Genomic DNA, 22606 nt, shown 5'->3' on the forward strand with positions numbered 1-22606 from the left:
ATTCTCATTGAACAGTTGTCATTTACTTACTAGTGAGATTTTTCACTTTTTTTTCAACAAGTCCTTCTATACAATACACTATACATTGGCCATCCGAAAGAACCACTCAAATAATAATAATTATAAAACAATTAAAAGTATATAGTATTAATATCTATTTTTCAAATTCATACTGTTCTTTCTATCTTTTTAGTATGACAGTATATTAAAAACATAGAAATAAAGTTGCTGTTGTTGTACTGTGGTAAGCAAACTGTGTGTTAACAATTTATTGTGTGATGCATCGAGTGTGACACACACCATGACACAGGAGTGGCAAATAAATGCGTGACATATGGGTGTGACACATACCCCAAGTCCCATAATGAAAAATCTTTCTCCTCCAGACACAAAACACTTGTAATTGTACAAACATTTAAGGTTCTGGATGTTCTTGGATGTCACCATAGTAGCTTCAGCATCAAAACAATGATCATCGTCAATACCCTTAAATAGAAAAAACAGCGATGATATAAAGACAAGGAGATGAAAATCGCATCAAATGAAATTTAAATTGGTCTTGGTTCTAGTAATATAGATGATCAAATACTCCACAAAGAAGGCAATCAAATCTTCCGTTTTCATGAAGTAAAGTTTCTTGGCCAAGAACACAACACGGTAACCCCAGCTTAGGCTCAAACCCGCACCGTTCGATCCGGAGTCCAGCGCACTAACCATTAGGCCATCATACCTCCAGCCCTCTCAATTCAGGAGTACAATAATAAATGTAGGTACTGACACATGGTTAAAGCAGCCAAACTAAACGCCGCTCTGGGACAGGAAGTGACGTAGGTAAAACTGTGTTCTGTTATAATAAGGGCCCAGAAAGCACAAATAAATCCCAGTTACAAATTTAATAACTTACCTTCCAAAGTTCGTCAAACTTAACATCAGGATCTGGTGCTCTGTAAGCAGCACGTGCTTGCTCTGGAATCTAATATTAAATAGAATTATAATTTGTTATATTATTAAATGCAGGTCATGTGATAAAGAACGGCAAGGAATTAAGTTAACTTGACAATTCCACTCAGTGAGATATTGGTAACCTTTAAACATCTACCAGTTAAGAGAAGTACTGTTAGTAATGATTCGATTTAACACCCGGGGCCCTTTTTTACTTTTGGCACCTCGAGGGAGGGCGTTTATTCGAGACAGGGCGCTTATTTAATTTCTTGAGAAACAACCAAATGTATCTAACAATAACAGAAACTGTAACAGTTATAAATTGTTTAAAGTTCAGTTACTTTAAAATAATTGTTCATTTTAGCAGTAAATATATACATGAACTGTACGGCGAACGGTCAGGAGTTTATCTAGTTGACGTCAATGACTTCAGTATGGGCAGTTATCCACAATAGGGGCACTTATTAGAATTGGGGTGCTTATTGGAATAGGGGCGCTTATTTACAAAAACACATTCGAAGGGGGGCGCTTATTCGGAAGGGGGCGCTTATTGGAAGGAGGGCGCTAAATTGAATCATTACGGTACATGTATCTTCCTAGAGAAGGTTACAAATGAATATTCTGTGCTGTTGTGTTGCTGTACCAATACTTAGCATTCACTTAGGAAAGGAGATTCCCTTTGGAAAATGTATGGCAGTAGGCCTTATACTATAAAAAAGCAGATAACCAGCAAACCTTCCACTTTTCAAGACATTTTTTCTTGACTTCTCCTTGATCATAATGCCCCATTAATGTTCTTAAACAAAAACAAAATTGAAAAATAAGCGGCACAGTAATAAAAAGTAAAATGAATTATCAAAAATAATACGACTTTTTTAATTTTCATAAACATGTTTCGACGGTACATCCGTCATCATCAGTGTGAAAGTTATGAAAGTTTACAGTGATTTAAAACGTGCCTGTTACAAATCTTTTTAATTCCGTTAACTTCGAAATTTATCTAGCGTATTGCTTTTCAACGCAATGTAACATATGTTTTTTAACAGGCACGTTTTAAATCACTGTAAACTTTCATAACCGTCACACTGAAGATGACGGATGTACCGTCGAAACATGTTTGTGAAAATTAAAAAAGTCGTATTATTTTTGAAAATTTCTACAATTTTGCTGCTGTCTCGACCATTTAAAATGAATTACAAAATCATACAATCAACACAGTGGGATAAAAAACTATGAGCACCTTTGCCAACAGAAGACCGGCTTAAAAGATAAATGATTTTAGCTCTGTATAAATTACCCTCAATTAAAAGAATTAAATTAATGAAATAATTATGCTAAATATTAAATGAAGTGAGTTTAAGTAAGAAGTGATATCATATGAGAACAGCCGGCATCAACTTACGTGTCCTGGACATAAGCTCTAAGTTTCTTCAGTGAGTTTGCTTGTATCCTTCCTATTCTGAAACAAATTAGATTGCACAAGTTTGACTAAATGCTTTCTTGATCAATATAAGAATTCAAAATTCAGCTGAGCTGTATACATTATTTTAAACCTTTCTCCTTCATTTTAAATTAATTAATTAAGGCTAAAAATTAGATTGTTAAACTGAACTTGAGACATAGAAAAATGAATCTCGTTTTAAACAGTGTAAACAGAGTAATATTTAATTTTGTTACAAATTTGTCTGACGTTTAGCAATTATTAAATTTATTATTATCTTCCAATAGATCCACAGAATTAGTAAGTAAGTAAGTAAGTAAGTTGGACTTTATTTAACGAGGTTGACACCTGACAGTAATCAAACTGATAAACTTGTGGCCCACACAAAAATATAACAATAACGGAAATATAATAATGGTATAAACTTTAAAAATAGATTGATTGAGATAAAACTATGTACAACGGAATTAAAATTACATGAATGATTGCGTATGGATTTGATTATTTAAAATTTGTTTAAAAAGAGAACGCTTAAAAAAGTTAACACTTGGGCTCCGTTTTAAGTCCGCGCTAAGGGAGTTCCATTCTTTGATTGTCCTTACACTAAAACGTCTTGCCGCCTTCAGTATTCCTCTTATATCGAGGGCAACTTAAATTAAGATTACAGAAACAAGTTGATCTTTTATGGGTATCAGAGTTTCTGATCAGAATTGATGTGCTGTACACTGTACCTGTCATTTGACTCTGCCATGTATAAATAGAACTCTTCATCTTCCATCAGAATATGCAAGGGGACGATCTAGGAAACAAATTACAGTACAAACTTATTCTGAACTTATTGCATTTAATTTGTTTTATCATCTTTAAATAGCTATTTAAGTCCACATGTGAAGATAAACTGTAGGTAAGGTATAAAGTCTGCATCCAAGCTTAATGGCCCAAACCCTCCCCCATGATAGGCCTGCAATGTGTGCAAAGGGCCACAACTACATAGCGCTCTGCACACATTGCATGCCTATAATACTAGTATGATAGGCCTGCAATGTGTGCAAAGGCTTACAGTTACATGGCTCACTGTACACACTGCATGCCTATAATACTAGAATGATAGGCCTGCAATGTGTGCAAAGAAGCTACAGTGACAAAGCTCTCTGCACACATTGCATGCCTATGTTAGTATTTTTGGCCTGCAATGTAAGCAAAGGACTACAACTACAAAGCTTATTGCACACATTGCATGCCTATAATGCTAGTATGATAGGCCTGCAATGTGTGCAAAGGGCTACAGCTACATAGCTCTCTGCACACATTGCATGCCTATCATTGCACACATTGCATGCCTATGTTGGTATGGCAGGCCTGTAATGTGTGTAATGAGGTATAACTACAAAGCTCTTTGCATGTATGGTGTCCCTATTATGATGCCACCTTAATAGTTATACTGAATTGAGAACTCCTCTTTAAACTGGACATCGCTCATGGCCTCCAGTCCATGATATTTGCGGACGATATGCAAATGTACTTGGTTATGCAACGATCTAAACAATCATCTTGTTTGAGCAAGGTAGAGCTTTGTGCACAGGATATCATATCTTGGATGGCTGATAACAAATTATTATGCAACTCATCAAAAACTGAAATTTTGCATTTTTCATCTCGCTATCTTCAGCGTCAACCTATAGCGGCGGTGAATATTGCTGGCTCTGAGATGAAGACAAGCGTGAATGCCCGAGATCTTGGGGTCACTCTTGACCAGTGCTTAACGCTTTAAAGCGTATTGAAAATATTCATCAGTATCTTGACCAACCTAGCACAGAAAAACTGGTTCACACCTTTGTGTCCTCTAAACTGGACTATCTAAACTTTTTTATCGGCGAATAGAAATCAGTGGGAGAACCAATCAGATTCACGGATTTCCAATAGAACACAGCTGAGTTTCTACTAATGAACTTTAGATTTTAAGAATTTAGTATTTTATCCTATTGTAATTTTAAATATTTTTACTTGTAAGGGCATTGAGATTTTTAATGTAATGCACTAGAAATAAATTATTATTATTATTATTAATTACAGCAGACACACTCACTAAACAGTTCATCCTTGAAGTTTTTTCAATACCTTGATAAACTGTAACTAACCTCATTTACACTCTCCATACCCGAAGCCTTTAGTTTATTGATTCTAACATTCACATTAAACATGTGCTCATGAACGGCTTGACTGTTCCCCCGAAGACCTTTGCACACTATGTACCTGAACAAGGAAAATGCACTTGATTAGTCCTGTTTGAAACATTAAATTACGATAGTTGCCTGTTTGGATTTACCACATTTCCTTTTTACTAACTATGGTGTAGATGACTTATCAGGCTGGCATATGGCATGCAGGGGCAATAGGAGTACCGTATTTACTCGAATAAGCGCCGCCCCCGAATAAACACCACCCTCAAATAAGCGCCGCATTTGGGACAAAAAAGTTAATAAGCGCCGCCCCCCAATAAGCGCCACAGTCCCGATGCGGCGCTTATCTGGAGAATTTTGTTTAACTTAAAACGGCACTACAAAGCAACTCTTAAACAAGCTTGAGCATTTTTTTTGCATCAAAAGCGATGTTTTGCAGTTATGAGTGATTGTTTTATCACCCTCTGATTAGTTTTTCTATTCAACACTCTTACAATATGTAGTTTTGTAATGTTGTGAAGGCCGCCACTTCTGTTTCTGCAAGAGACAAACACTGACAATCAAAAGACGCTCTTTTCAATAACTGTAAAAGATAAGATTCTTTGTGGCATCCAAATTTTTTTTTCACTTGAGGTGCCAAAAATTTAATAAGCGCCGCGGCGCTTATTCGAGTAAATACGGTAATGCTTCTTCCCTGGATGGGATCATCCGCAGTTGTTAACCATTTTCGTAACCGTGTTTAGAGACTCATCAAAAGTTTTTATTTTTATTTCATGTTGTAACTACTTCCCTCCTTTTTCATCTGGTTGTCTTGATAATACCGTAGAATTCCGGTTATAAGCCCTGGGCTTATACAACTTCGTAAGGGTGTTTGGGTGGGCTTATAAGCGGAGGGGCTTGTATTCGGGGGGGGGCTTTTTAAGCGGAAGGAAAAAAACGTTTCGAAACGAGCCTCGGAAGTGTTGATCGAAATACGTTTTTAAGTTAAAAACGCACAAAAAAGCAACATTTAGCCCTGTTCAGTACTGTCATCCGGTAGAGGGGGCCTATATCTGGGGGGAGCTTATAACCGGATGTATTTTTTTGTTTCCAGGATGATGGGCCTATATCCGGGGGGGCTTATAAGCGGGGGGGCTTATAACTGGAATTTTACCCTATGTCAGTACCCATTTATACAGTACCTATTTATATTGAGAGTGAAGTGCCCCCTGTCCAAGAACACAACACATAGACTAACAGGGGTTTCAAAATGTTTTCAAGTAGGCATCAGCAACTGGAAGAGTAGGCAGCTGTGACACCGAGCTTGTTTGCCATGAGCTGATTGCTAAGACCCCCCCCCCCCTGGGGGGGTACTCCCATATGTGGCCTATATAGGTATGTGATGCCCGATAGGGTATGGTTTTTGAGGTTCTCGGTCCTTAAATAGGGTATCATTTTTGCTCCTTTTGGCAATGTGTTCCCGGTGTGATCCTTAGATAGGGTACCTAAATTCTATTAGCTAATTAAAAAATAAACGCCCAGCTAAACGAAAAAAAAGGTTTCTTAAAACTGAATTTTCTGTTCAGGTATTAGAAAAGCGATTTTATAAAGATTTGTGTCTTGCCGTGGGCGGTTAGCCGTTATTTGGGTCGTCACGGAACGCTTCTCCTCCCCTTGAATAGGGTGTCATTTTTCGGTTTTGGGCCTTAAAAAGGGTATCAATTTTCGCTTTCTTTATCCTTAACCTTGGCGGCACACCCCTATTCGAAATTTATGGGAGTACCCCCCTGGGCTAAGACCAGAGTAACCGGTGATAATTAAATAATCAAGTAGCTGGCAGAACTCTGGTGGTCGCCAGCTTGTTTTGAAAACCTTGAATACATGAACTCAGTCCAGAGTCTAAAGCACTTAACATTGCAACCAGTATGTTACACAATAAACAGTTGCTTAATTACTCTTAGGAATTAAAGAATATAAAATAATGTGAAGTATATTTGTTGCTCTACCTCTCAGAATTAGCCGGTCTGCTGGTTATAGGTTTGAAGATATACACCTCATCAAACACCCGATACATGAGGTATACCAGACCAATACTAAATGTTGTGAATAGGTCAAATAACTTGCACACAAAGTGGCCACCTGAAGTATAAAATAATTTATAAGTAAGAGGTGATTGTTAGCAGATGTTACTTTTCTATATAAAGCTCTTAATGGGATTATTGATATAGACGTTGAACCTTATGTGGATTTTTATAAGGAAACTGATCACTATACTTTTAGACATAATGATAAGTTAACAGTTAAGATGAGATATGCAAGAACGAATGTACTTTAATATTCTTATTTTCATAGAGTAGTGGGAACATGGAATTCGCTTCCGCTTTTCATTCGTGAGGCAACAAGTGTGAACTCTTTTAAAGCATTAGTTAGAAAGTTTTTTATGGATCAGCAAATTTTTTAAATACTTTTCTTGTTTACTTATTTGTTACTATTATAATTTCACCTTCTTTTTTGTATTTTTTATCTTAGTATCTTATGTGATCTGCTTTAATATGGGGTCCTTGACTCTTTTGCATTTCATCCTTTGGCCTTGTTTTTCTTAGCCTTAGCCATAAATTGTAATAAATAAATAAATAAATAAATAAACAAGTAAGGATCAAAGGAACCAAATGGATTGATCACTGGTGCTGGTGCATCACTCTGCACGGTTTCTTTAGAGTGAGGTGACAAGAGGTTGTGCTACTTTCTCTGCATGGGATGCTTGTCCATCACAGGTTGAATCCAGTTTGTCAGTTTGCCATTACAGTAATAGTTAACTGGTCAGTTCTAATTTAATTATACTCCTGGGTGGGGGAAGGCAATGTGATCTACCACAGGGAGCCCAGGCTCACGCTTTGACAACTCGGTCAGTAAAATGGCGGCGTCGAAATTATAAGGATTTGTATGAAACTTTATAGCTAAAATTCATATCGAAAGAAAATATAACAAACAGCCAGGTAAGTTCACATTTTACATCATATGTTGTCTATGTGATGGTTTTTGACTGTTATATAGCATTTAAAGCCTATTTAACCGATATTTTTAATTTTAGTTTACTCTTACCTAAATATATGCAAGGGTGAACACTTCCGACGCTTGATAAACAACACTGTTTGACAAAAACAAGCCAAATATTGCTTTTAATTTCATCCGCTCACTCTAAACCTTCGCATGGGTATAGTTTGAAGACCATACTTTCGATACAGTAAATTTTTGATCCGGCTGCCTCTCTCCGTGATTAAAGAATACGGAAAAAATGTCCAAGATTTGTACACTTTTGGCTTTCTCAAACACCTTGCCTCCGATAGAGTCGACGCATTTTTAATTAGCCTTGCCTTTCACGTGCAGCCTCACGCTATGATTGGGCGATAGTTGTCAGGGAGACGACACTTCTTTCCCGTAGGGGAGGGAGGCAAACGATACCTTCGAGGGTGCTCTGTCTTACACGTGTACACTAGCCCGAGTTCCCACAGGATGATTTGACCTCACGCATAAATCTAGACCCACAGATACACCGTAAGGGAATTTTGCCGAACCCTGCATATTAATATTAACCATTTTAACGGTATACAGATTCAAAGCACGGGCACGCGACAAAACGCAAAAGGTCTTGCGAAAAGACTACAGAAATAACGGCTAATGCTAGTACCGTTCAAGTTGTTGTTCAGCTGGGAACAGACAGGAAATGTAGCAAGATTCAAAACGCACGTGTCGGCTACATTCTAAATTCATTTTCCACAATATATGCAAAAACTTTGAAATTATCGAATGACATTTGCATTGAAATAAAAAACATGTACACTTGCTTTAAATACAATACTTCAGTCTCTGTTCCCTTTTTAAAACATTTCATCGAGACATTTACGATATGTTTAATTAAGCTCGAATTTGCGGTGTCTATTGCGCGTGTAGTTATTAAAAGGTAATCTTAAGACTTTTCTTTAGCAAAGCCACTTTGAACGAACGTTTAGAGCTATTGTTCTTTGCTTCGTTACATTGTTGATGATGTTGCTGGACTTTGCTGTAGTGTTGCTGCAGTGGCATGCTTTGTTTTGTAAAGCGGCAATGAATTTAATTTGCAAGGGTTTTCCAAAAATCCTCCCTCTCGGTACATCAGTGAGTCAAGAATTATACATGAGGCAAAATCATCCTGTGGGAACTCGGGCCAGTGTACACGTGTAAGACAGAGCACCCTCGAAGGTATCGTTTGCCTCCCTCCCCTATGGGAAAGAAGTGTCGTCGCCCTGACAACTATCGCCCAATCATAGCGTGAGGCTGCACGTGAAAGGCAAGGCTAATTAAAAATGCGTCGACTCTATCGGAGGCAAGGTGTTGGAGAAAGCCAAAAGTGTACAAATCTTGGACATTTTTTCCGTATTCTTTAATCACGGAGAGAGGCAGCCGGATCAAAAATTTACTGTATCGAAAGTATGGTCTTCAAACTATACCCATGCGAAGGTTTAGAGTGAGCGGATGAAATTAAAAGCAATATTTGGCTTGTTTTTGTCAAACAGTGTTGTTTATCAAGCGTCGGAAGTGTTCACCCTTGCATATATTTAGGTAAGAGTAAACTAAAATTAAAAATATCGGTTAAATAGGCTTTAAATGCTATATAACAGTCAAAAACCATCACATAGACAACATATGATGTAAAATGTGAACTTACCTGGCTGTTTGTTATATTTTCTTTCGATATGAATTTTAGCTATAAAGTTTCATACAAATCCTTATAATTTCGACGCCGCCATTTTACTGACCGAGTTGTCAAAGCGTGAGCCTGGGCTCCCTGTGGATCTACCGGTAGTATATCTCGCCCAAGAACACAATGTAGTGACCACAGTCAGAGCTCAATCATGAATCTAACAGAGTACGGAACATTAAGCTATTGTGCCTAGCTCTAGTTGGACAGAGGCTTTAAAGTTCTATTTTTAAGCAGCAATAGTACATGTACAGATTTTACAGTGCATTACAACATCAGTATTAAAATGAATGAAAAGAATGAAAAGACAAATACCAGTCAAATCGACACTGTTCATTAGAAGTACAGAGCTTTAACAGAGCGGGAAAATCTGTTAGTGAAAAAAGTGGATTTGCAGAACACAAGCCATACACTTAAGGTAATTAAAAACTAGGATATGCAACCTGATCAGCATCTCACCTTGTCTTAGAATGGACAATGCACACAGAAACTGGCACAAATATAACTGTTTACTGAGAATTTCTTGTATATTTTCCTGTCCTTCCACTGAGAATCCCTTCAAGAAAACAATATTTTGTATTAATTATTTTGTACTGTTAACCTACTGCCATGCAAAGTGGTGGGCAGGGGGAGGTGTGGTTGGGAGGGGTGGGTCAGTCTGAGCTTTCCATTTCAATCCCTGTACCTTGTACTCCCAGTTCCTCCTACCTCTTTGCTATTTCTGCTGCAAAATATTATGCAATCTTGCAAAAAAAAAAATTCACTTTTTTACTGGTTCACACCACCTTGGGAATTCTGGCTCCCCTCCCCCCCGAGGGGGTGCACTCCTATATATGAGCTTACATATAGGTATGTGCCGCTGTGAAGGGTAGGGTTTTCAAGCAGTTTAGTCTGGGATAGGGTTAAGAAATCAGAAAGTTTTGGTCTAGAAAAGGGTAGCATTTGCCGGAAAACTGATCTGTGTTATGACAAATTTAGTCCAGAATAGAAATAGAAACTCAGAAGAGAAAGAGGCTTTCCTCAACATAAATAAAATCATCGCAGCATCGCTGTTGACAGATGGTTTTCCATTAAAACACTGATAGTTAAGTGATACAATTCTAAAAAATGCAAGTCTGGGATAGGGTAGGGATTTACGGTGTCTAGTCTGGTATAGGGTTGCAAAAATCAGTTGAACATGGTCTGGTATAGGGCAAGGGCTTCAAATTCCCAGCTGCACACCCCCACCCAAAAATATACAGGGTGCCCCCCCGGGCCCTCCCCCCAAACTCCCATGTCATCCCCCCTCCTCTCCCTTCTCCAACTGCAAAAATGCTTGTCATAGTTTAATAAGCTTGAATGTCAATTAAGCAATGCCTAGAATAAGGCCCTTAAGTGAGTACTGATCCAATATGAAATTCTCTTTTGATTTACAAGCACATAGAGGGTAAATTAGAAGGAGAATCTAGCAATTGATCAGAAGTCACTTGAAGCTTTATCCCATGCACCCCTTCAGTTGGAGCACACAGGGCCTGCTCTTTTACCTACCCCATCAGCCATCGCAAAGTGAACTCCTTTGTTATCAGTTGACTCCATCACAAATCTTCTAAACTCCACTAAATTCTCCACATTGAAGATATCTCCATCACCATGTACACCTGGTACAAAATATGATTACCGTAAAAACTCGTGTATAAGCTGCACTCGTAGATAAGCCGCAACCCCAACTTGAAAGCTTGATTTTAAGAAAAAAATAAACACTTGAAAAAGCGCTGAGGTAAGGAACCTAGGGGTGACTATTGAGGTTATTTTGCCTATTGTGATAGTATTGCGATAGTCAAATTACTATTGCAATACTATTGCGATAGTAGTGACATTATTGCGATACTATTGAGATAGTATTGACTTTATAGCGTTGTAATCATTTCTTTCTCTGAGAGGGGGGGCGGGGGGATTGGAGTTAATATTCAAACCACCATTTTGAACGCGGATAAGGCCCTGGAGACGAGCGATGTCCGTGAAGTTTGCTTTTATGGCTTGTAATACAGTACAGATTCTGAAACAAGGAACAGAAAGCCGAGAAAGGACGGCAGAGAACAAGAGAGGCATTTTTCAATCAAGGAAAAAGTACTACAGGACACCATTTGAAAACTATTGTAACTATCGATAGTTAAGGAAACAATCACGATTGTTATCGAAAGTTGAATTTGCAATCGATGCATCGCTATCGGAACACTCACAGGTCCGCAATGCATCGATAGTTCGATGTATCGTTACACCCCTAAAGGAACTTGGTTGCTTGTTGGTGATAAAGTTGGTCAAATGTTATGCTGAGTATTTGTTGCGAGCACATGCAAAGTGATAAGTGTCTGGGCTGAGTCACGTTCAAATCACGATTGGACAACAAGGAAAAGTTCAATTTAACATCAGCTTGCATGGATACTATAAAGATGAATGGAAATTTCACTTTAGTTTGAGTCTGGCTATTTAAGTAAAGTGCAAATTAATCGCTTGAAGAGCAGTGATCGACAACAACTGAGGCTTCAATATGTTAAGGGCTGATCCCAGACTACGCAAAATCCACCCCCTGCAGAAAGCAATGGTCTTATAGATAAACTGCACCCATGATTTTGACCCCAAAATTTTAGCAAAAAGGTGTGGTTTTTAGGGTATTCCTATTATCCAGTTCATAGCCATTACTTGAGTCATGTCACAGTGCTTCTCCCAGTGGAGAGACGTTTGTGTGACATACCAAAAAGATTGTGTGACAACCCAAATCCCAAATATTGGTTGAGAAGAAGACTCGTCATCTTACTCTGTATAATTAGACGTGTAGAAGAGAACAAACACCATATAAAATTATTACAAGGTATCACAGCTACGATTGTTATTAAACCACAACATTTAGCAGAGTTAATTAGACAAGAGCTTAGTCTATTATTCTTACCATAATGTGGTTCAAATGTTTCTGGTGTCCCAGCTAAGAACTCTTCAAGTTTAAAATCACAGTCACCTTAAAAAAAGAAATAAAAATTCAAGGCTTTGTTAGCGTAGGGGTTTCGGTAACTTACAGGCCAGGCACTCGGCAATTGAACACGACTTTGCCCGGCTGTATTCAATATCTGAACTGACTTCATTTTATCAAAGAAGCTAGGGCCTTGTAGATACTTTACCCAGGTGCAAAACCCTGATGCCCACCTTAATGAATCCCCTAAGTTAGTGGCACATTAAAGGTTCACAGTGTTCTGATTCTGATATAAATGTACCAACAATGTACCTCTCAAAGTGAATCCAAAGCCTTTGGCTTGCCAGCCTCTACGCCACAGCACATACTCTGAAAAGCCACCGGGTCCTGCACACAGATCGGCAAAGTACAACAGCTCGTTGGGTCCAACCACTTCTCTCTATAATCATTTAATCACAGCAATAATTGAATGCTACTACAAATCAATTTGCACAAGACCATATTTTACAGAGGTCGTCTGCTTATTAGACAAGTGTCTGGTTTAGAGATAAGGTACCATTAGCTGTTGACATCTGTTGATAGCATTCTGTTTATAGTCAACAATCACATTTCTGAACACCATCAACTTACTATAACCACAAATTAAATCAACTGGACTCTGCTGAATGCTTAACCTACAGTACTAACTACTTTCAATGACTGACTCTGGAAAGCTGGTACACAAACTTAGAACTTACAGATGCTTATATCAACAAATTAATGTCAACAACTACCAGCACCTTACAAATGACTTATTCAGGACATAAACAAAACTGACAAACAGACCACAAACAGAGCATCTTAATTTGATTAAAAATAGATGGATCGAAACTGACCAATTACTGTTGACAAACTTTACACGAGTCTTACAACCGAAAACATCTCTAGTCAGTAAATTAACCAATCAGCTTCAACTGACCAGATTTCTAACATCATCGAATGACAACATGCAACTTTTCACTTCAGAACTACTCTCACCCAGACGATCACACTTACAAACTACTGATACTCCTGGATTCAAACCATTTACTATGTTACTGTAAGAAGTGCAAAGAGGATCCAGCCAACTAATTAGAGGAGTGTCTTGTATACCATACAGTAATGTCAGCTTTAGAGAGGTGTTGAAGGTCACATTATTTTCCAATTAATTTGTTTCCAACCATACAGCATACTTACTCCTCTGTCATTTTTCGGTTCAGTAAACATGAAGTCAAAAGCAGAATCCATGTTGGCCATTTTCATGGCTGCCCTGTTGATCAGAGCATGAAACAGTTAGTAAAAGGATAATAACAGTGCAGGAATGTCGCTAAGGGCTGGCTGCTGGCTAATCTCACCAGCTAAAAGAGAACTCAAATCCGGCTGAAACATGAAAACAAAGACTTAGGAAAACTTTTAGAGATGTCAAGACCACAATAGCCAGCTGGGCTTGTTAACGAGCCAACTTACTGTTTTCTGAACTACACGGTCCCTAACAGTGATTTCTCAAACCTTAGACAAAGGAAACAGAAATTTATTCTAGAATAGGTAAGCTCAAGAAATTGGGAGGTTGCACTGAGTCTTTGACTGAGTGAAGCAAATCTAAGGGAAATGGTTTAAATATAGGAGGTTTAAGAAATCAAGGGTTTAAAAAATTAGGGATTCCACTGCGTAATTAACTCTTCGTGAAGGTCTGTTCAATTAATGTTGCCTCTTCCATGTTCTCAGATTGTAGGGAAAACCCAAAAAAGAGTGAGCAAGCAAGAGAAACAATAAAGGGCAGTTTGGTTAGAGAAACAGAAGGATGTGCAGTCTAAGAGCATCAAATAATGTTCCAAATATCTCACTGATTCTGAGATATCCTCCAATTGGTCATTTTCACAGTTTACATCACACCTGGCATCATGTATAATTTATTTTATTTTGGTTGAGTCAGGGTTAAAACAATATTTTGGAAATTTTGTTTCCTTTGGGATTTTCTTCAATCTGTTTCTTCCCTCCTCCCCCTTCACCCACCCCTCTAACCCATCAACCCACCCACACGCATAGTACTTTTTATTACCTGTTTTGGAAGATGGCTCCCCTGATAAATTCATAAGGATTGGCTCGCGTTCTTGCTTTTAGAAACTCATCCCCAACAAGAGCGTCGAAAATACTCTGTTAACAAGAAGAGAGATACGTTTGTAAACTGGCAAAAGATCATTTGAAGAGCGGCGGGAATAAACGGTCCCTGGACTTTCTGACTAAATCTAACATTATCGAAACAGCTCCAAATTGCGCATGCAGGTTTGTTTACGTGTGCTAAACACTGTCCTGTGTTGCATTCAGCTGGTCTTTTCTTCGTTTTTCAGAAATTATGTATGCAAAAAAAGGCATTTTGCAAGCTTACGTGCTCCCAGTCAGCTACGTAGCAGTCTGAGTTTTCCAACGCATCACGTGTACATCTTTCCCTGTAGGGTTTTCTAAGCGTCTACGGAAGACGAGAAACCATTTAACAAGCATTTCTTCGACTCGCTGCGCATGTCTTTTGTTGATTTGAGTAGAGTAGGACTGGATACTGCATTGTGACGTAAGGTCACATGTTAGAGGCGGAAGAGTTTGAATTAAGCGAAATGGCGCCTGTGAAAGTAAAACGGAAAAGTTTATAGTTTTAGCTCGATTGCGGCTGCCAGGTGGTTGAAGGACATCATTAAGTCTGAATACCCGTAAGTTTACAGCATCGCTTGAAGAACTGAGTGATGTTTCTGCCTTTGTTTTGTACAACAGCGCTGTTTAGCGCTTCGGAAAAAACGTTGCAAACAAGGTAGTTTTGAGCCTGGCCGCATAGAAGGCCTAAAACAGGACGTATACAAAACATGGACCCGGGTCCATGGACCACCCCTGTGGACCCGGTCCATGGACCACCTTGTGGACCCGGTCCATGGACCACCCCTGTGGACCACCCCTAATTTTCGAAAGAAAATCAATTGACGGCAGGTACCAAAACCCAAAACAACGAAATGAAACCACCGAAACGAAACGACCAAAACAAGCTAAACCACCAAAACGAATCCGCCGAAACAACTGAAACAGTAATCTCGTTCCCGCATCTCGCGGGTTGACGAAGCCGGAAGGCGAGATCTGATCAAGTAAGAAAATTCAATTTTTTTGATTGGCTCTTTCAAAGCATGGCTGTCACAGCGCTAAAATTTGAACGTGCGATGTGGCCCCAAGGGAATTCAATGTCTGTATTTTATGCAAATTATAGATCATGCACGCAATCATAATATATTCATTTTTGGTACGTTTCGTTGTTTACAGTCGGCCTCAAAAGACAAGAAGATTTCGTTTTAGTTCTTTGTAGCATTATAAATCTATTTCAAAAGAATAACGATGTTTAAAAACAGAGAATCTGCCGTAAGAATATTTACGTTTGATTACGTGACCGGATCAAATTTGCATAAAATCTAGACATGTCTCAGACATTGCATGTAACCGCCGAATGTACAGTTTTTTTAAATCAAATATTGTCAATATTTTTACCCGACCTAAAGCCTTCATAATTGCCTTTTGCTTAGTAAAATACTCTGCTAGACAACAAGACAAAATCACCGAAACAAGCAAAACATTTACCAGCTAACCGTAAACAGACTAACCGGAGTCCTAGTTGAATATGTTTCGTTTCGCTCGTTTCAACCGTTTCGGCGGTTTCGTTTTGGTCGTTTCAGTGGTTTCGCTAATTTGGTTTTGTTTCATTTCGTTGTTTTGTGTTTTAGTACCTGCCGTCAATTCATACCCTGTCCCCATTCTACACTTTGATTTTCTTTCGAAAATTAGGGGTGGTCCACAGGGGTGGTCCATGGACCGGGTCCACAAGGTGGTCCATGGACCGGGTCCACAGGGGTGGTCCATGGACCCGGGTCCATGTTTTGTATACGTCCCCTAAAACAAGAGGTTTCTTGCCGGGAACTTCGTCAACGCGAGTTTTACAGGGTCTGCTTGGGTTCTGCCGCGACAAAGTTGCTGAGAAGTGACCTGGTTTTAGACTTTAAAAAATTCTTTATAGGTTTGGCAGGGGGTGTTCGCTCGCAAAATTATTTTCTGTGCCTCATTAAATATTCATCAATCAATAAATCAATCAATCGATTCGTGCCTTAGTTAATCTTGTTTTCGCGGGATTTTGTAGATGTGTGATGATGTAAGGAGTGGAGATAGAAGTGAGAGCAGGCCGGCGGCACTTAACTGAAAGCAAAACTAGTATAATGTGACAACACGAGCAAACGTATTCAATCAACAATCAGTCTTTATTTCACTTTCACCTCAAAATTACCGCTAACGGTAACAGATTACAATAGTCTTGCCCGAAACAACAAAAAGCAGCTAACCGCTAGCAGACTGCAGTGAAAGCTAGCCGCTTGAAACGCTAACGCTAACCCTTAAACTTGGGTTTAGCTTTTTAACCCTAAATTTGAAATGAAACCCTAGCGTCAGACCCTAACCCTTGGGGATTAGGGTTAAGCTTTTTTCGCTAGGGTTAAGCTAAGGGGTTAGGGCTAGGCCTGTAATCCCAAAACTTTAGCTGACTTCATCGCTTTGAGAAACAAAAGGTTTCCTTTGTTTATCGTTTGTAAAAGAAAAGACAAAAGAAGCCGCGCGAGCAAAAACCTTGTCTTTTTGCATGTGTAATTTTTCAAAAACGAAACAAAGACCAGTGAAATGAAAGACAGGACATTGTTAAGCACACGTAAACAAACCTGCATGCGCAATTTGGAGCTGTTTCGATAATGTTCGATTTAGTCAGAAAGTCCAGGGGCCGTTTATTCCCGCCGCTCTTCATTTGATTGCTACCTGAGATGCCATCTCAGAATAAAAGGTCAAAACTAAAACTCCATTGCAGACCTGAAGACAAAAAAATGGGACACCATCCAGCAGAACATACCTGAGTGTATAGCATAATCATTTAAGGTACTACCTCCCACCCACCTCCCCTGCCCGCGCCCCCAGGAACCTGTAACGATGGACTAGCATGCCATAAAATTCCCCTTTATAAGCCCACCCAGTTACAGGCCCTTCTACCTGTACTGACTGTAGGCCTCCTACCTGTACATCCGCTTATAAGCCCCTCCAGATATAAGCCCCCATGCACTCCCAATATTGTTCCAAATATTGAAATGAATTTGATTTATTATGAGTTTTTAAAGTTTTATTCACAACCAGATAATGACAAACGCATTTCAATCAACCCTGATCTAGTTCATTTTGTAACATTTTTTATTCTGCTAATTAGCTCACGCCAATCCTCTCACAACCTTGATATTAGCCCTCCCATTTAAAAGCCTGTTCAAAACCCCTTACGAAGTTGTATAAGCCCAGGGCTTTTACAGTCAAAACACCTCAAGCGTTCCTGTCAAGGTTGGATTAATGATTCCATTATTGCAAATTTGATTTCATTCTTCGTTTCAATATTGCATTCTTGAATTGAATATTGCAATGTTCAAACGGCGACTCGATTCAAAACTCGTATGTTGATTTCATTCATGCGTCAGGCACGTGAGAATTTGAAAAGTTTCCCCAATTTGCATAACAACATTTTCCATTCCCACGTGCCCGTCGCGTGAAGCCAGACAACAATCCAATCAACATTCATGTTTTGAATTGTGTCGCCGTTTGAACATTGCAATATTCAATTCAAGAATGGAATATTGAAACGAAGAATGAAATCAAATTTGCAATAATGGAATCATTAATCCAACCTTGACAGGAACGCTTGAGGTGTTTTGACTGTAAGCAGAATTTTAAGGTATCCTAACCAGGGGTAGTTACAAAATACATGTTTCTACTCCAATTTGATCCTTAAATGTATATTCCCATCTTTACCTTTTTTTACCAAGAGTATGATAATTTTAACAAAACTATACCTTGCTCTTGAGAATCTCCAACAGAACATCCTCACTGCAGAACTGTGTTTCATCGTCGATTGTTGATTTTTTCTACAAGTTGAAAAAATATCAGACTTACATTTTTTAATAAAATTTAATAACTTTTTCAAAAATAATTGTATTTATTTAGTACATAGCTGTGGACACTATAAGATCAGGATTTACCTAAAAAAAATTAAATTGTACTGTACAACAGGTTTCTTTCATGGAATATCTGTGTATAGAAAAATTCTCTTTCTCAATTGTTTTCCCATTACAGTCACGTGTACCATGCTGCCAAGAAACTACAGTACTTACCCGCTTATAAGAACCTGCAATTTAAGAACCTGTTAGCCTAAAAATATCAGTTTAGACCCCATTTACATAAGAACCTATTTAGCCTAAAATTTGAAACAGGTTCTTATAGAAAGGTTCTTATAGAAATTAACCTAAAAAAATCTTCATATATGTATATATTTCATTAGATATATATCATTAAATCAACTTTTAGCCTGATACTGAGAATTAAAATATCTACTAAAATGGGTCATGGCCACATACTGCACTGTCTAAAGGCCAGGCCTGTTTTGGCATTAAATTAATATACATGCCACCTTTCTACCATTCACAGGTGTATAATATATTTCTCATTAAATAAGAACCTATTTAAAAAACCTGCGTAGCCTAAAATTCCACTAAGCACCATTTACATAAGAACCCGTTTAGGCTAAATTTGAAAAAATGGGTTCTTATAAGCAGGTAAGTACTGTATCAAACAATAATACATGTACAGACTTGTCACCCATTCTCGTCCCCAGAGCCACTTTTCCCTCTTAGCCGGCGGAGCCTGTTCACTGGCTCTGGGTTCAAATCTAGCCAATCAAATCAACCATTTTTACCTGTTGTATAACAAAGGGATTTTAAAACTTACAGTTCATATGATTGGCTGTTCCTTTTGTTAAAATCCAGCCAATCAAGTCATTTGTCACCAGAGCCACTTGTTTCCCATGCACAGGCTCTGCCAGCTAAGAGGGACAAGCAGCTCTAGAGATGAGAATGACTTGTCACCATACCTTGCCAACTGTGATCCAGTCCTCCATCTCCTCTCTGGTTGGTGGGGGTTTGGGACAAGACGGAATGCAAGCTTTCAGCTCTTCTATCACCACCTAAAGAACAATGCAATTACAGCTGAGCATACTTCAAAATAGAAATTCTATAAAAAGCAAAAAGAAGCCAAAACTATATAGTTACATGTTTGTTATTAACTGTATTAGAAATAATAAATTATCATAGAAAGTATGCAAAACGTTTACCTACAAATATAGGTAAAGCCTGCTCTCGAGCCAAGTGGCTCATCAGGCTGGAGCTTGTCCTGATTAGGAGTATTTATACTCCCCCCTGGATGGGATGCTAGTCCATCGCAAGGTTACCCCAGCAGAAAATTAACTTGTACCCATTTATACACCTGGGTGGAGACAGGCACTATGAGAGTAAAGTATCTTGCCTAAGAACACAATGCAGTGCCCTGGTCAGGTCTCGAACCCAGACCGCACTATCCCGAGTAGAGCGCACTAACATTAGGCCACCACGCCTCCCACCCTACAAATATAGCTCTAACTAATTTATTATAATTATTATTGAGATTTATAGATAAATAAAATATAATATAATGAGAGATTTTACCTCTTCTTCTTCTTCCCATGCAAAATCCTTGTCATCAAAGCCTTCAACTCTAAAGCCAAGACCACGTCTTCCCCGTTGCTGTGATGCCTCAATAATATCAGATCTTCCCTGTCCAAACCTACCAAGACCTCTTCCTTGTTCAAAGCCCATATTTTCCTTAGGAAGACAAAAAAATGAATTAAGGTTTAACAGGAATTAAAGTACAATATATACAACTTTTTTGTAACACGTTACTACTCAATGATCAACTTCACAATTTGATAAAGATATAATTTAATTAAGTTTGTAAAGATGAATTATGTTGTTTTGAGTGCTTAGAGTATGTATAACTGAGTGAGCCCACCTCCCCAATTAAGGTTTAAGGAGTAATCATTACAACTGTACAATCAATGACAGTGTCAGTGTATATCAGCATACCATTTGTCTTTGAGCAAAGTCACTGTAGGTAGATTCTGGCTGAGAGGCATCATTCTGCACAGCAATCTTTTCATCTTTGATGCTGTGTTCTTGTTTGTTGTCCTCTAAAAGTTTTGATTGTCCCTGTCTTGCCTTCCCAAGACCTGTTCCTTCCTTGTACCCCATTTTTTCCTGAAATGCAGTAACAGAATATCAAGAATTCGACTTCAAGATTATTTGGAAACAAAACATGTACTCTAACACAAGACACTGTATTTAATGTGAAGTAATTGAAGATTATATGTCTTGGCATAAATAATTATTAAGGATCAAAAATCCACTAACTACAAGTGGATGCATAAACAATATTATGAATGTATAATAATTTTAATGATGATGATGATGATGATGATGATGACGACGACGATGATGATAATACTTACAGTCAAACTTCTTCCATACCAACACCAAGGGGACAGGGTAGAGTGTCTGTATTATGGAGGTGTCCATATTACAGAGGTAGACTTTATATGAATTTGTTTTTTTTTTATCCAGGGTTAACTGCACATATTGGTGAGGTGTCCATATTTTAGACTGAGGTGCTCACAAGAAGAGATTTGACTGTATTTAGAAATTTACAAAAAAGCAGGCACTGGATCTATAAAAACAATATACTCAGGTCTTCATGCTTGTGCATATACCAAAAGATGCAATGGACTAATCATTGATAAATGATGGTTAATTAACTAGTGATAGAGACACCAAGTTTTCTTTATAATTGAGCACATGGTCTAGTGTCTCATCTTTTGTTAGATCCGGAGACGAGACAAAAACTCTTATCTCTTCACATCATTTTTCTCCAAACTCTTTTGTTTTCAAAGCGCTCTCTGCAGGTGCATGTCGGAAACCCAACTCCAAGAAGGTGCTTGTTCTAGATTTTGTGTATGATCTTCCATGGGCGCATTTTTTACCAAAAGATGCAATGTACATATCACATACCATTTGTTTCTTGACAACATCGCTGTACACAGGTTTATGATCATATTGAAGGAAGCTTGCATATGAAGGAGAAGGAAGTTCATCATCTGATTCACTGCTCGAAAGAGCTAAAAAAAGAAATATTAGTAATGTTATTAACTGTACCGTTTAATATAAAACAACTAGAATACCTGCAGATGGTATGCTCTCTTTCTTATATGATATAAAAAGCTTAATTTTTGCACAAACCCATGCAATATTAATAGCTGCAATCTCAATTTATTTTTGACAGTAAATCAACACTTTTTCTTTTCCAATAAAGGATAGACACAAAATGGCTCAAATCCTGCTCTACATGTAGGTAGTGTGGATAAGTGATTTAGGGCAGGAGGGTACGCAAAGTCCAAAATTGCACCCACTATTCAGAGTACACTTATCAAGTTTCCTCCCAAGTAAAGTGAACAACCAAGTTTTCTACCTTTTACAATTAAAAAACATTCTCATTCTTTCAAGGTGAGCAAAGAGTGACTATGTTAACAAATAGAGGATGCGACTTAAAATTAAAAGAGGTGGGTGTGAACTTTGACGTTGCAAAGACTTATCAGGTGGGAGACCTTCATAGTTTCTGTGTGGCATCTGTGATTGATTGTTGCTCAGGTTCAAATGTTTTGTGTGCAAGTTAAAATCAATCAGTCACTACAAAGATCTATGTAGAGCTTTCTACCACCAAATTCTCAGACTGAACTAACATTAACAATGTTTGGTTATTGGTAAGGTAATTAAATTAATATTTTAATCCAAGTAGAATGAAACATCAACTTTTTTCTGGGGGGGGGGGGGGGTACCCACAGATCATTATTTGATTTTTAATACGTGGAAGTACAAAATGTCAAATGATCTCACAAATTCACAGGGGAAACCTGGGCATTCATGAGACAACCGTATACCTAGGTGCTTGTTCACTGAAATTTACTGCGTTAACGCTCTTCTGAAATATAACTTACTTCTTTCCTTTTTGAAGATCTTGAACCCGCTTGGAGATGGATCCTCGATTTTACGTTTAGACATGTTAAAGTCTCACTTTAAACATCCACTACTCCTTGATGATGCACTCAGGTTGATTAAAGTAAAGACGACAGGGCACAAAGCCGGAAGCGATTCTGATACTTTCACCTGGTTCAAACAAACTTTTCAGTCAAACCAAGTAAGATGAAGTTTCCTCGATTAAAACGAACGTTGGAAGACATCGTCTAGAAGGATACTGCCGTTTCCTCTGTATTCCTTATTTGACGTTGAACGTAAACTGGAGAAATGCTTCTTAACACTTTCGAAATCGACCAAGAACCGCCATTTTGCTGAGAAAACGCTCGCGGTGGACTGGATGAGAGAAGTAATCATCTACTACTTCATATA

The 22606-nt window shown here is 38.3% G+C and overlaps 1 protein-coding gene across 1 annotated transcript in view; it reads right to left on the reverse strand.

The window, feature by feature from the left end:
• The window catches only part of LOC144631170 (cap-specific mRNA (nucleoside-2'-O-)-methyltransferase 1-like), a 28426-nt gene extending 5865 nt beyond the window's left edge, over positions 1-22561 (reverse strand). Inside the window, exons 1-19 of the mRNA XM_078489575.1 lie at positions 22198-22561; positions 21215-21321; positions 20237-20407; positions 19820-19975; positions 19210-19302; positions 18137-18208; positions 14302-14396; positions 13440-13512; positions 12537-12663; positions 12207-12272; positions 10808-10917; positions 9740-9836; positions 6549-6681; positions 4522-4636; positions 3115-3182; positions 2345-2401; positions 1678-1738; positions 905-973; positions 352-486 (exon numbers count right to left, since the gene is read on the reverse strand). Coding sequence (XP_078345701.1) covers positions 352-486; positions 905-973; positions 1678-1738; positions 2345-2401; positions 3115-3182; positions 4522-4636; positions 6549-6681; positions 9740-9836; positions 10808-10917; positions 12207-12272; positions 12537-12663; positions 13440-13512; positions 14302-14396; positions 18137-18208; positions 19210-19302; positions 19820-19975; positions 20237-20407; positions 21215-21321; positions 22198-22261 — 1869 coding nt within the window. The 5' untranslated portion in view covers positions 22262-22561. The remainder of the gene's footprint in view (positions 1-351; positions 487-904; positions 974-1677; positions 1739-2344; positions 2402-3114; positions 3183-4521; positions 4637-6548; positions 6682-9739; positions 9837-10807; positions 10918-12206; positions 12273-12536; positions 12664-13439; positions 13513-14301; positions 14397-18136; positions 18209-19209; positions 19303-19819; positions 19976-20236; positions 20408-21214; positions 21322-22197) is intronic.
• Between the last annotated feature and the right edge of the window lie 45 nt (positions 22562-22606).

Source organism: Oculina patagonica, chromosome 11 (genome assembly GCF_052425735.1).
Source record: "Oculina patagonica isolate OP01 chromosome 11, crgOcupat, whole genome shotgun sequence".
Taxonomy (NCBI): Eukaryota; Metazoa; Cnidaria; class Anthozoa; order Scleractinia; family Oculinidae; genus Oculina; species Oculina patagonica.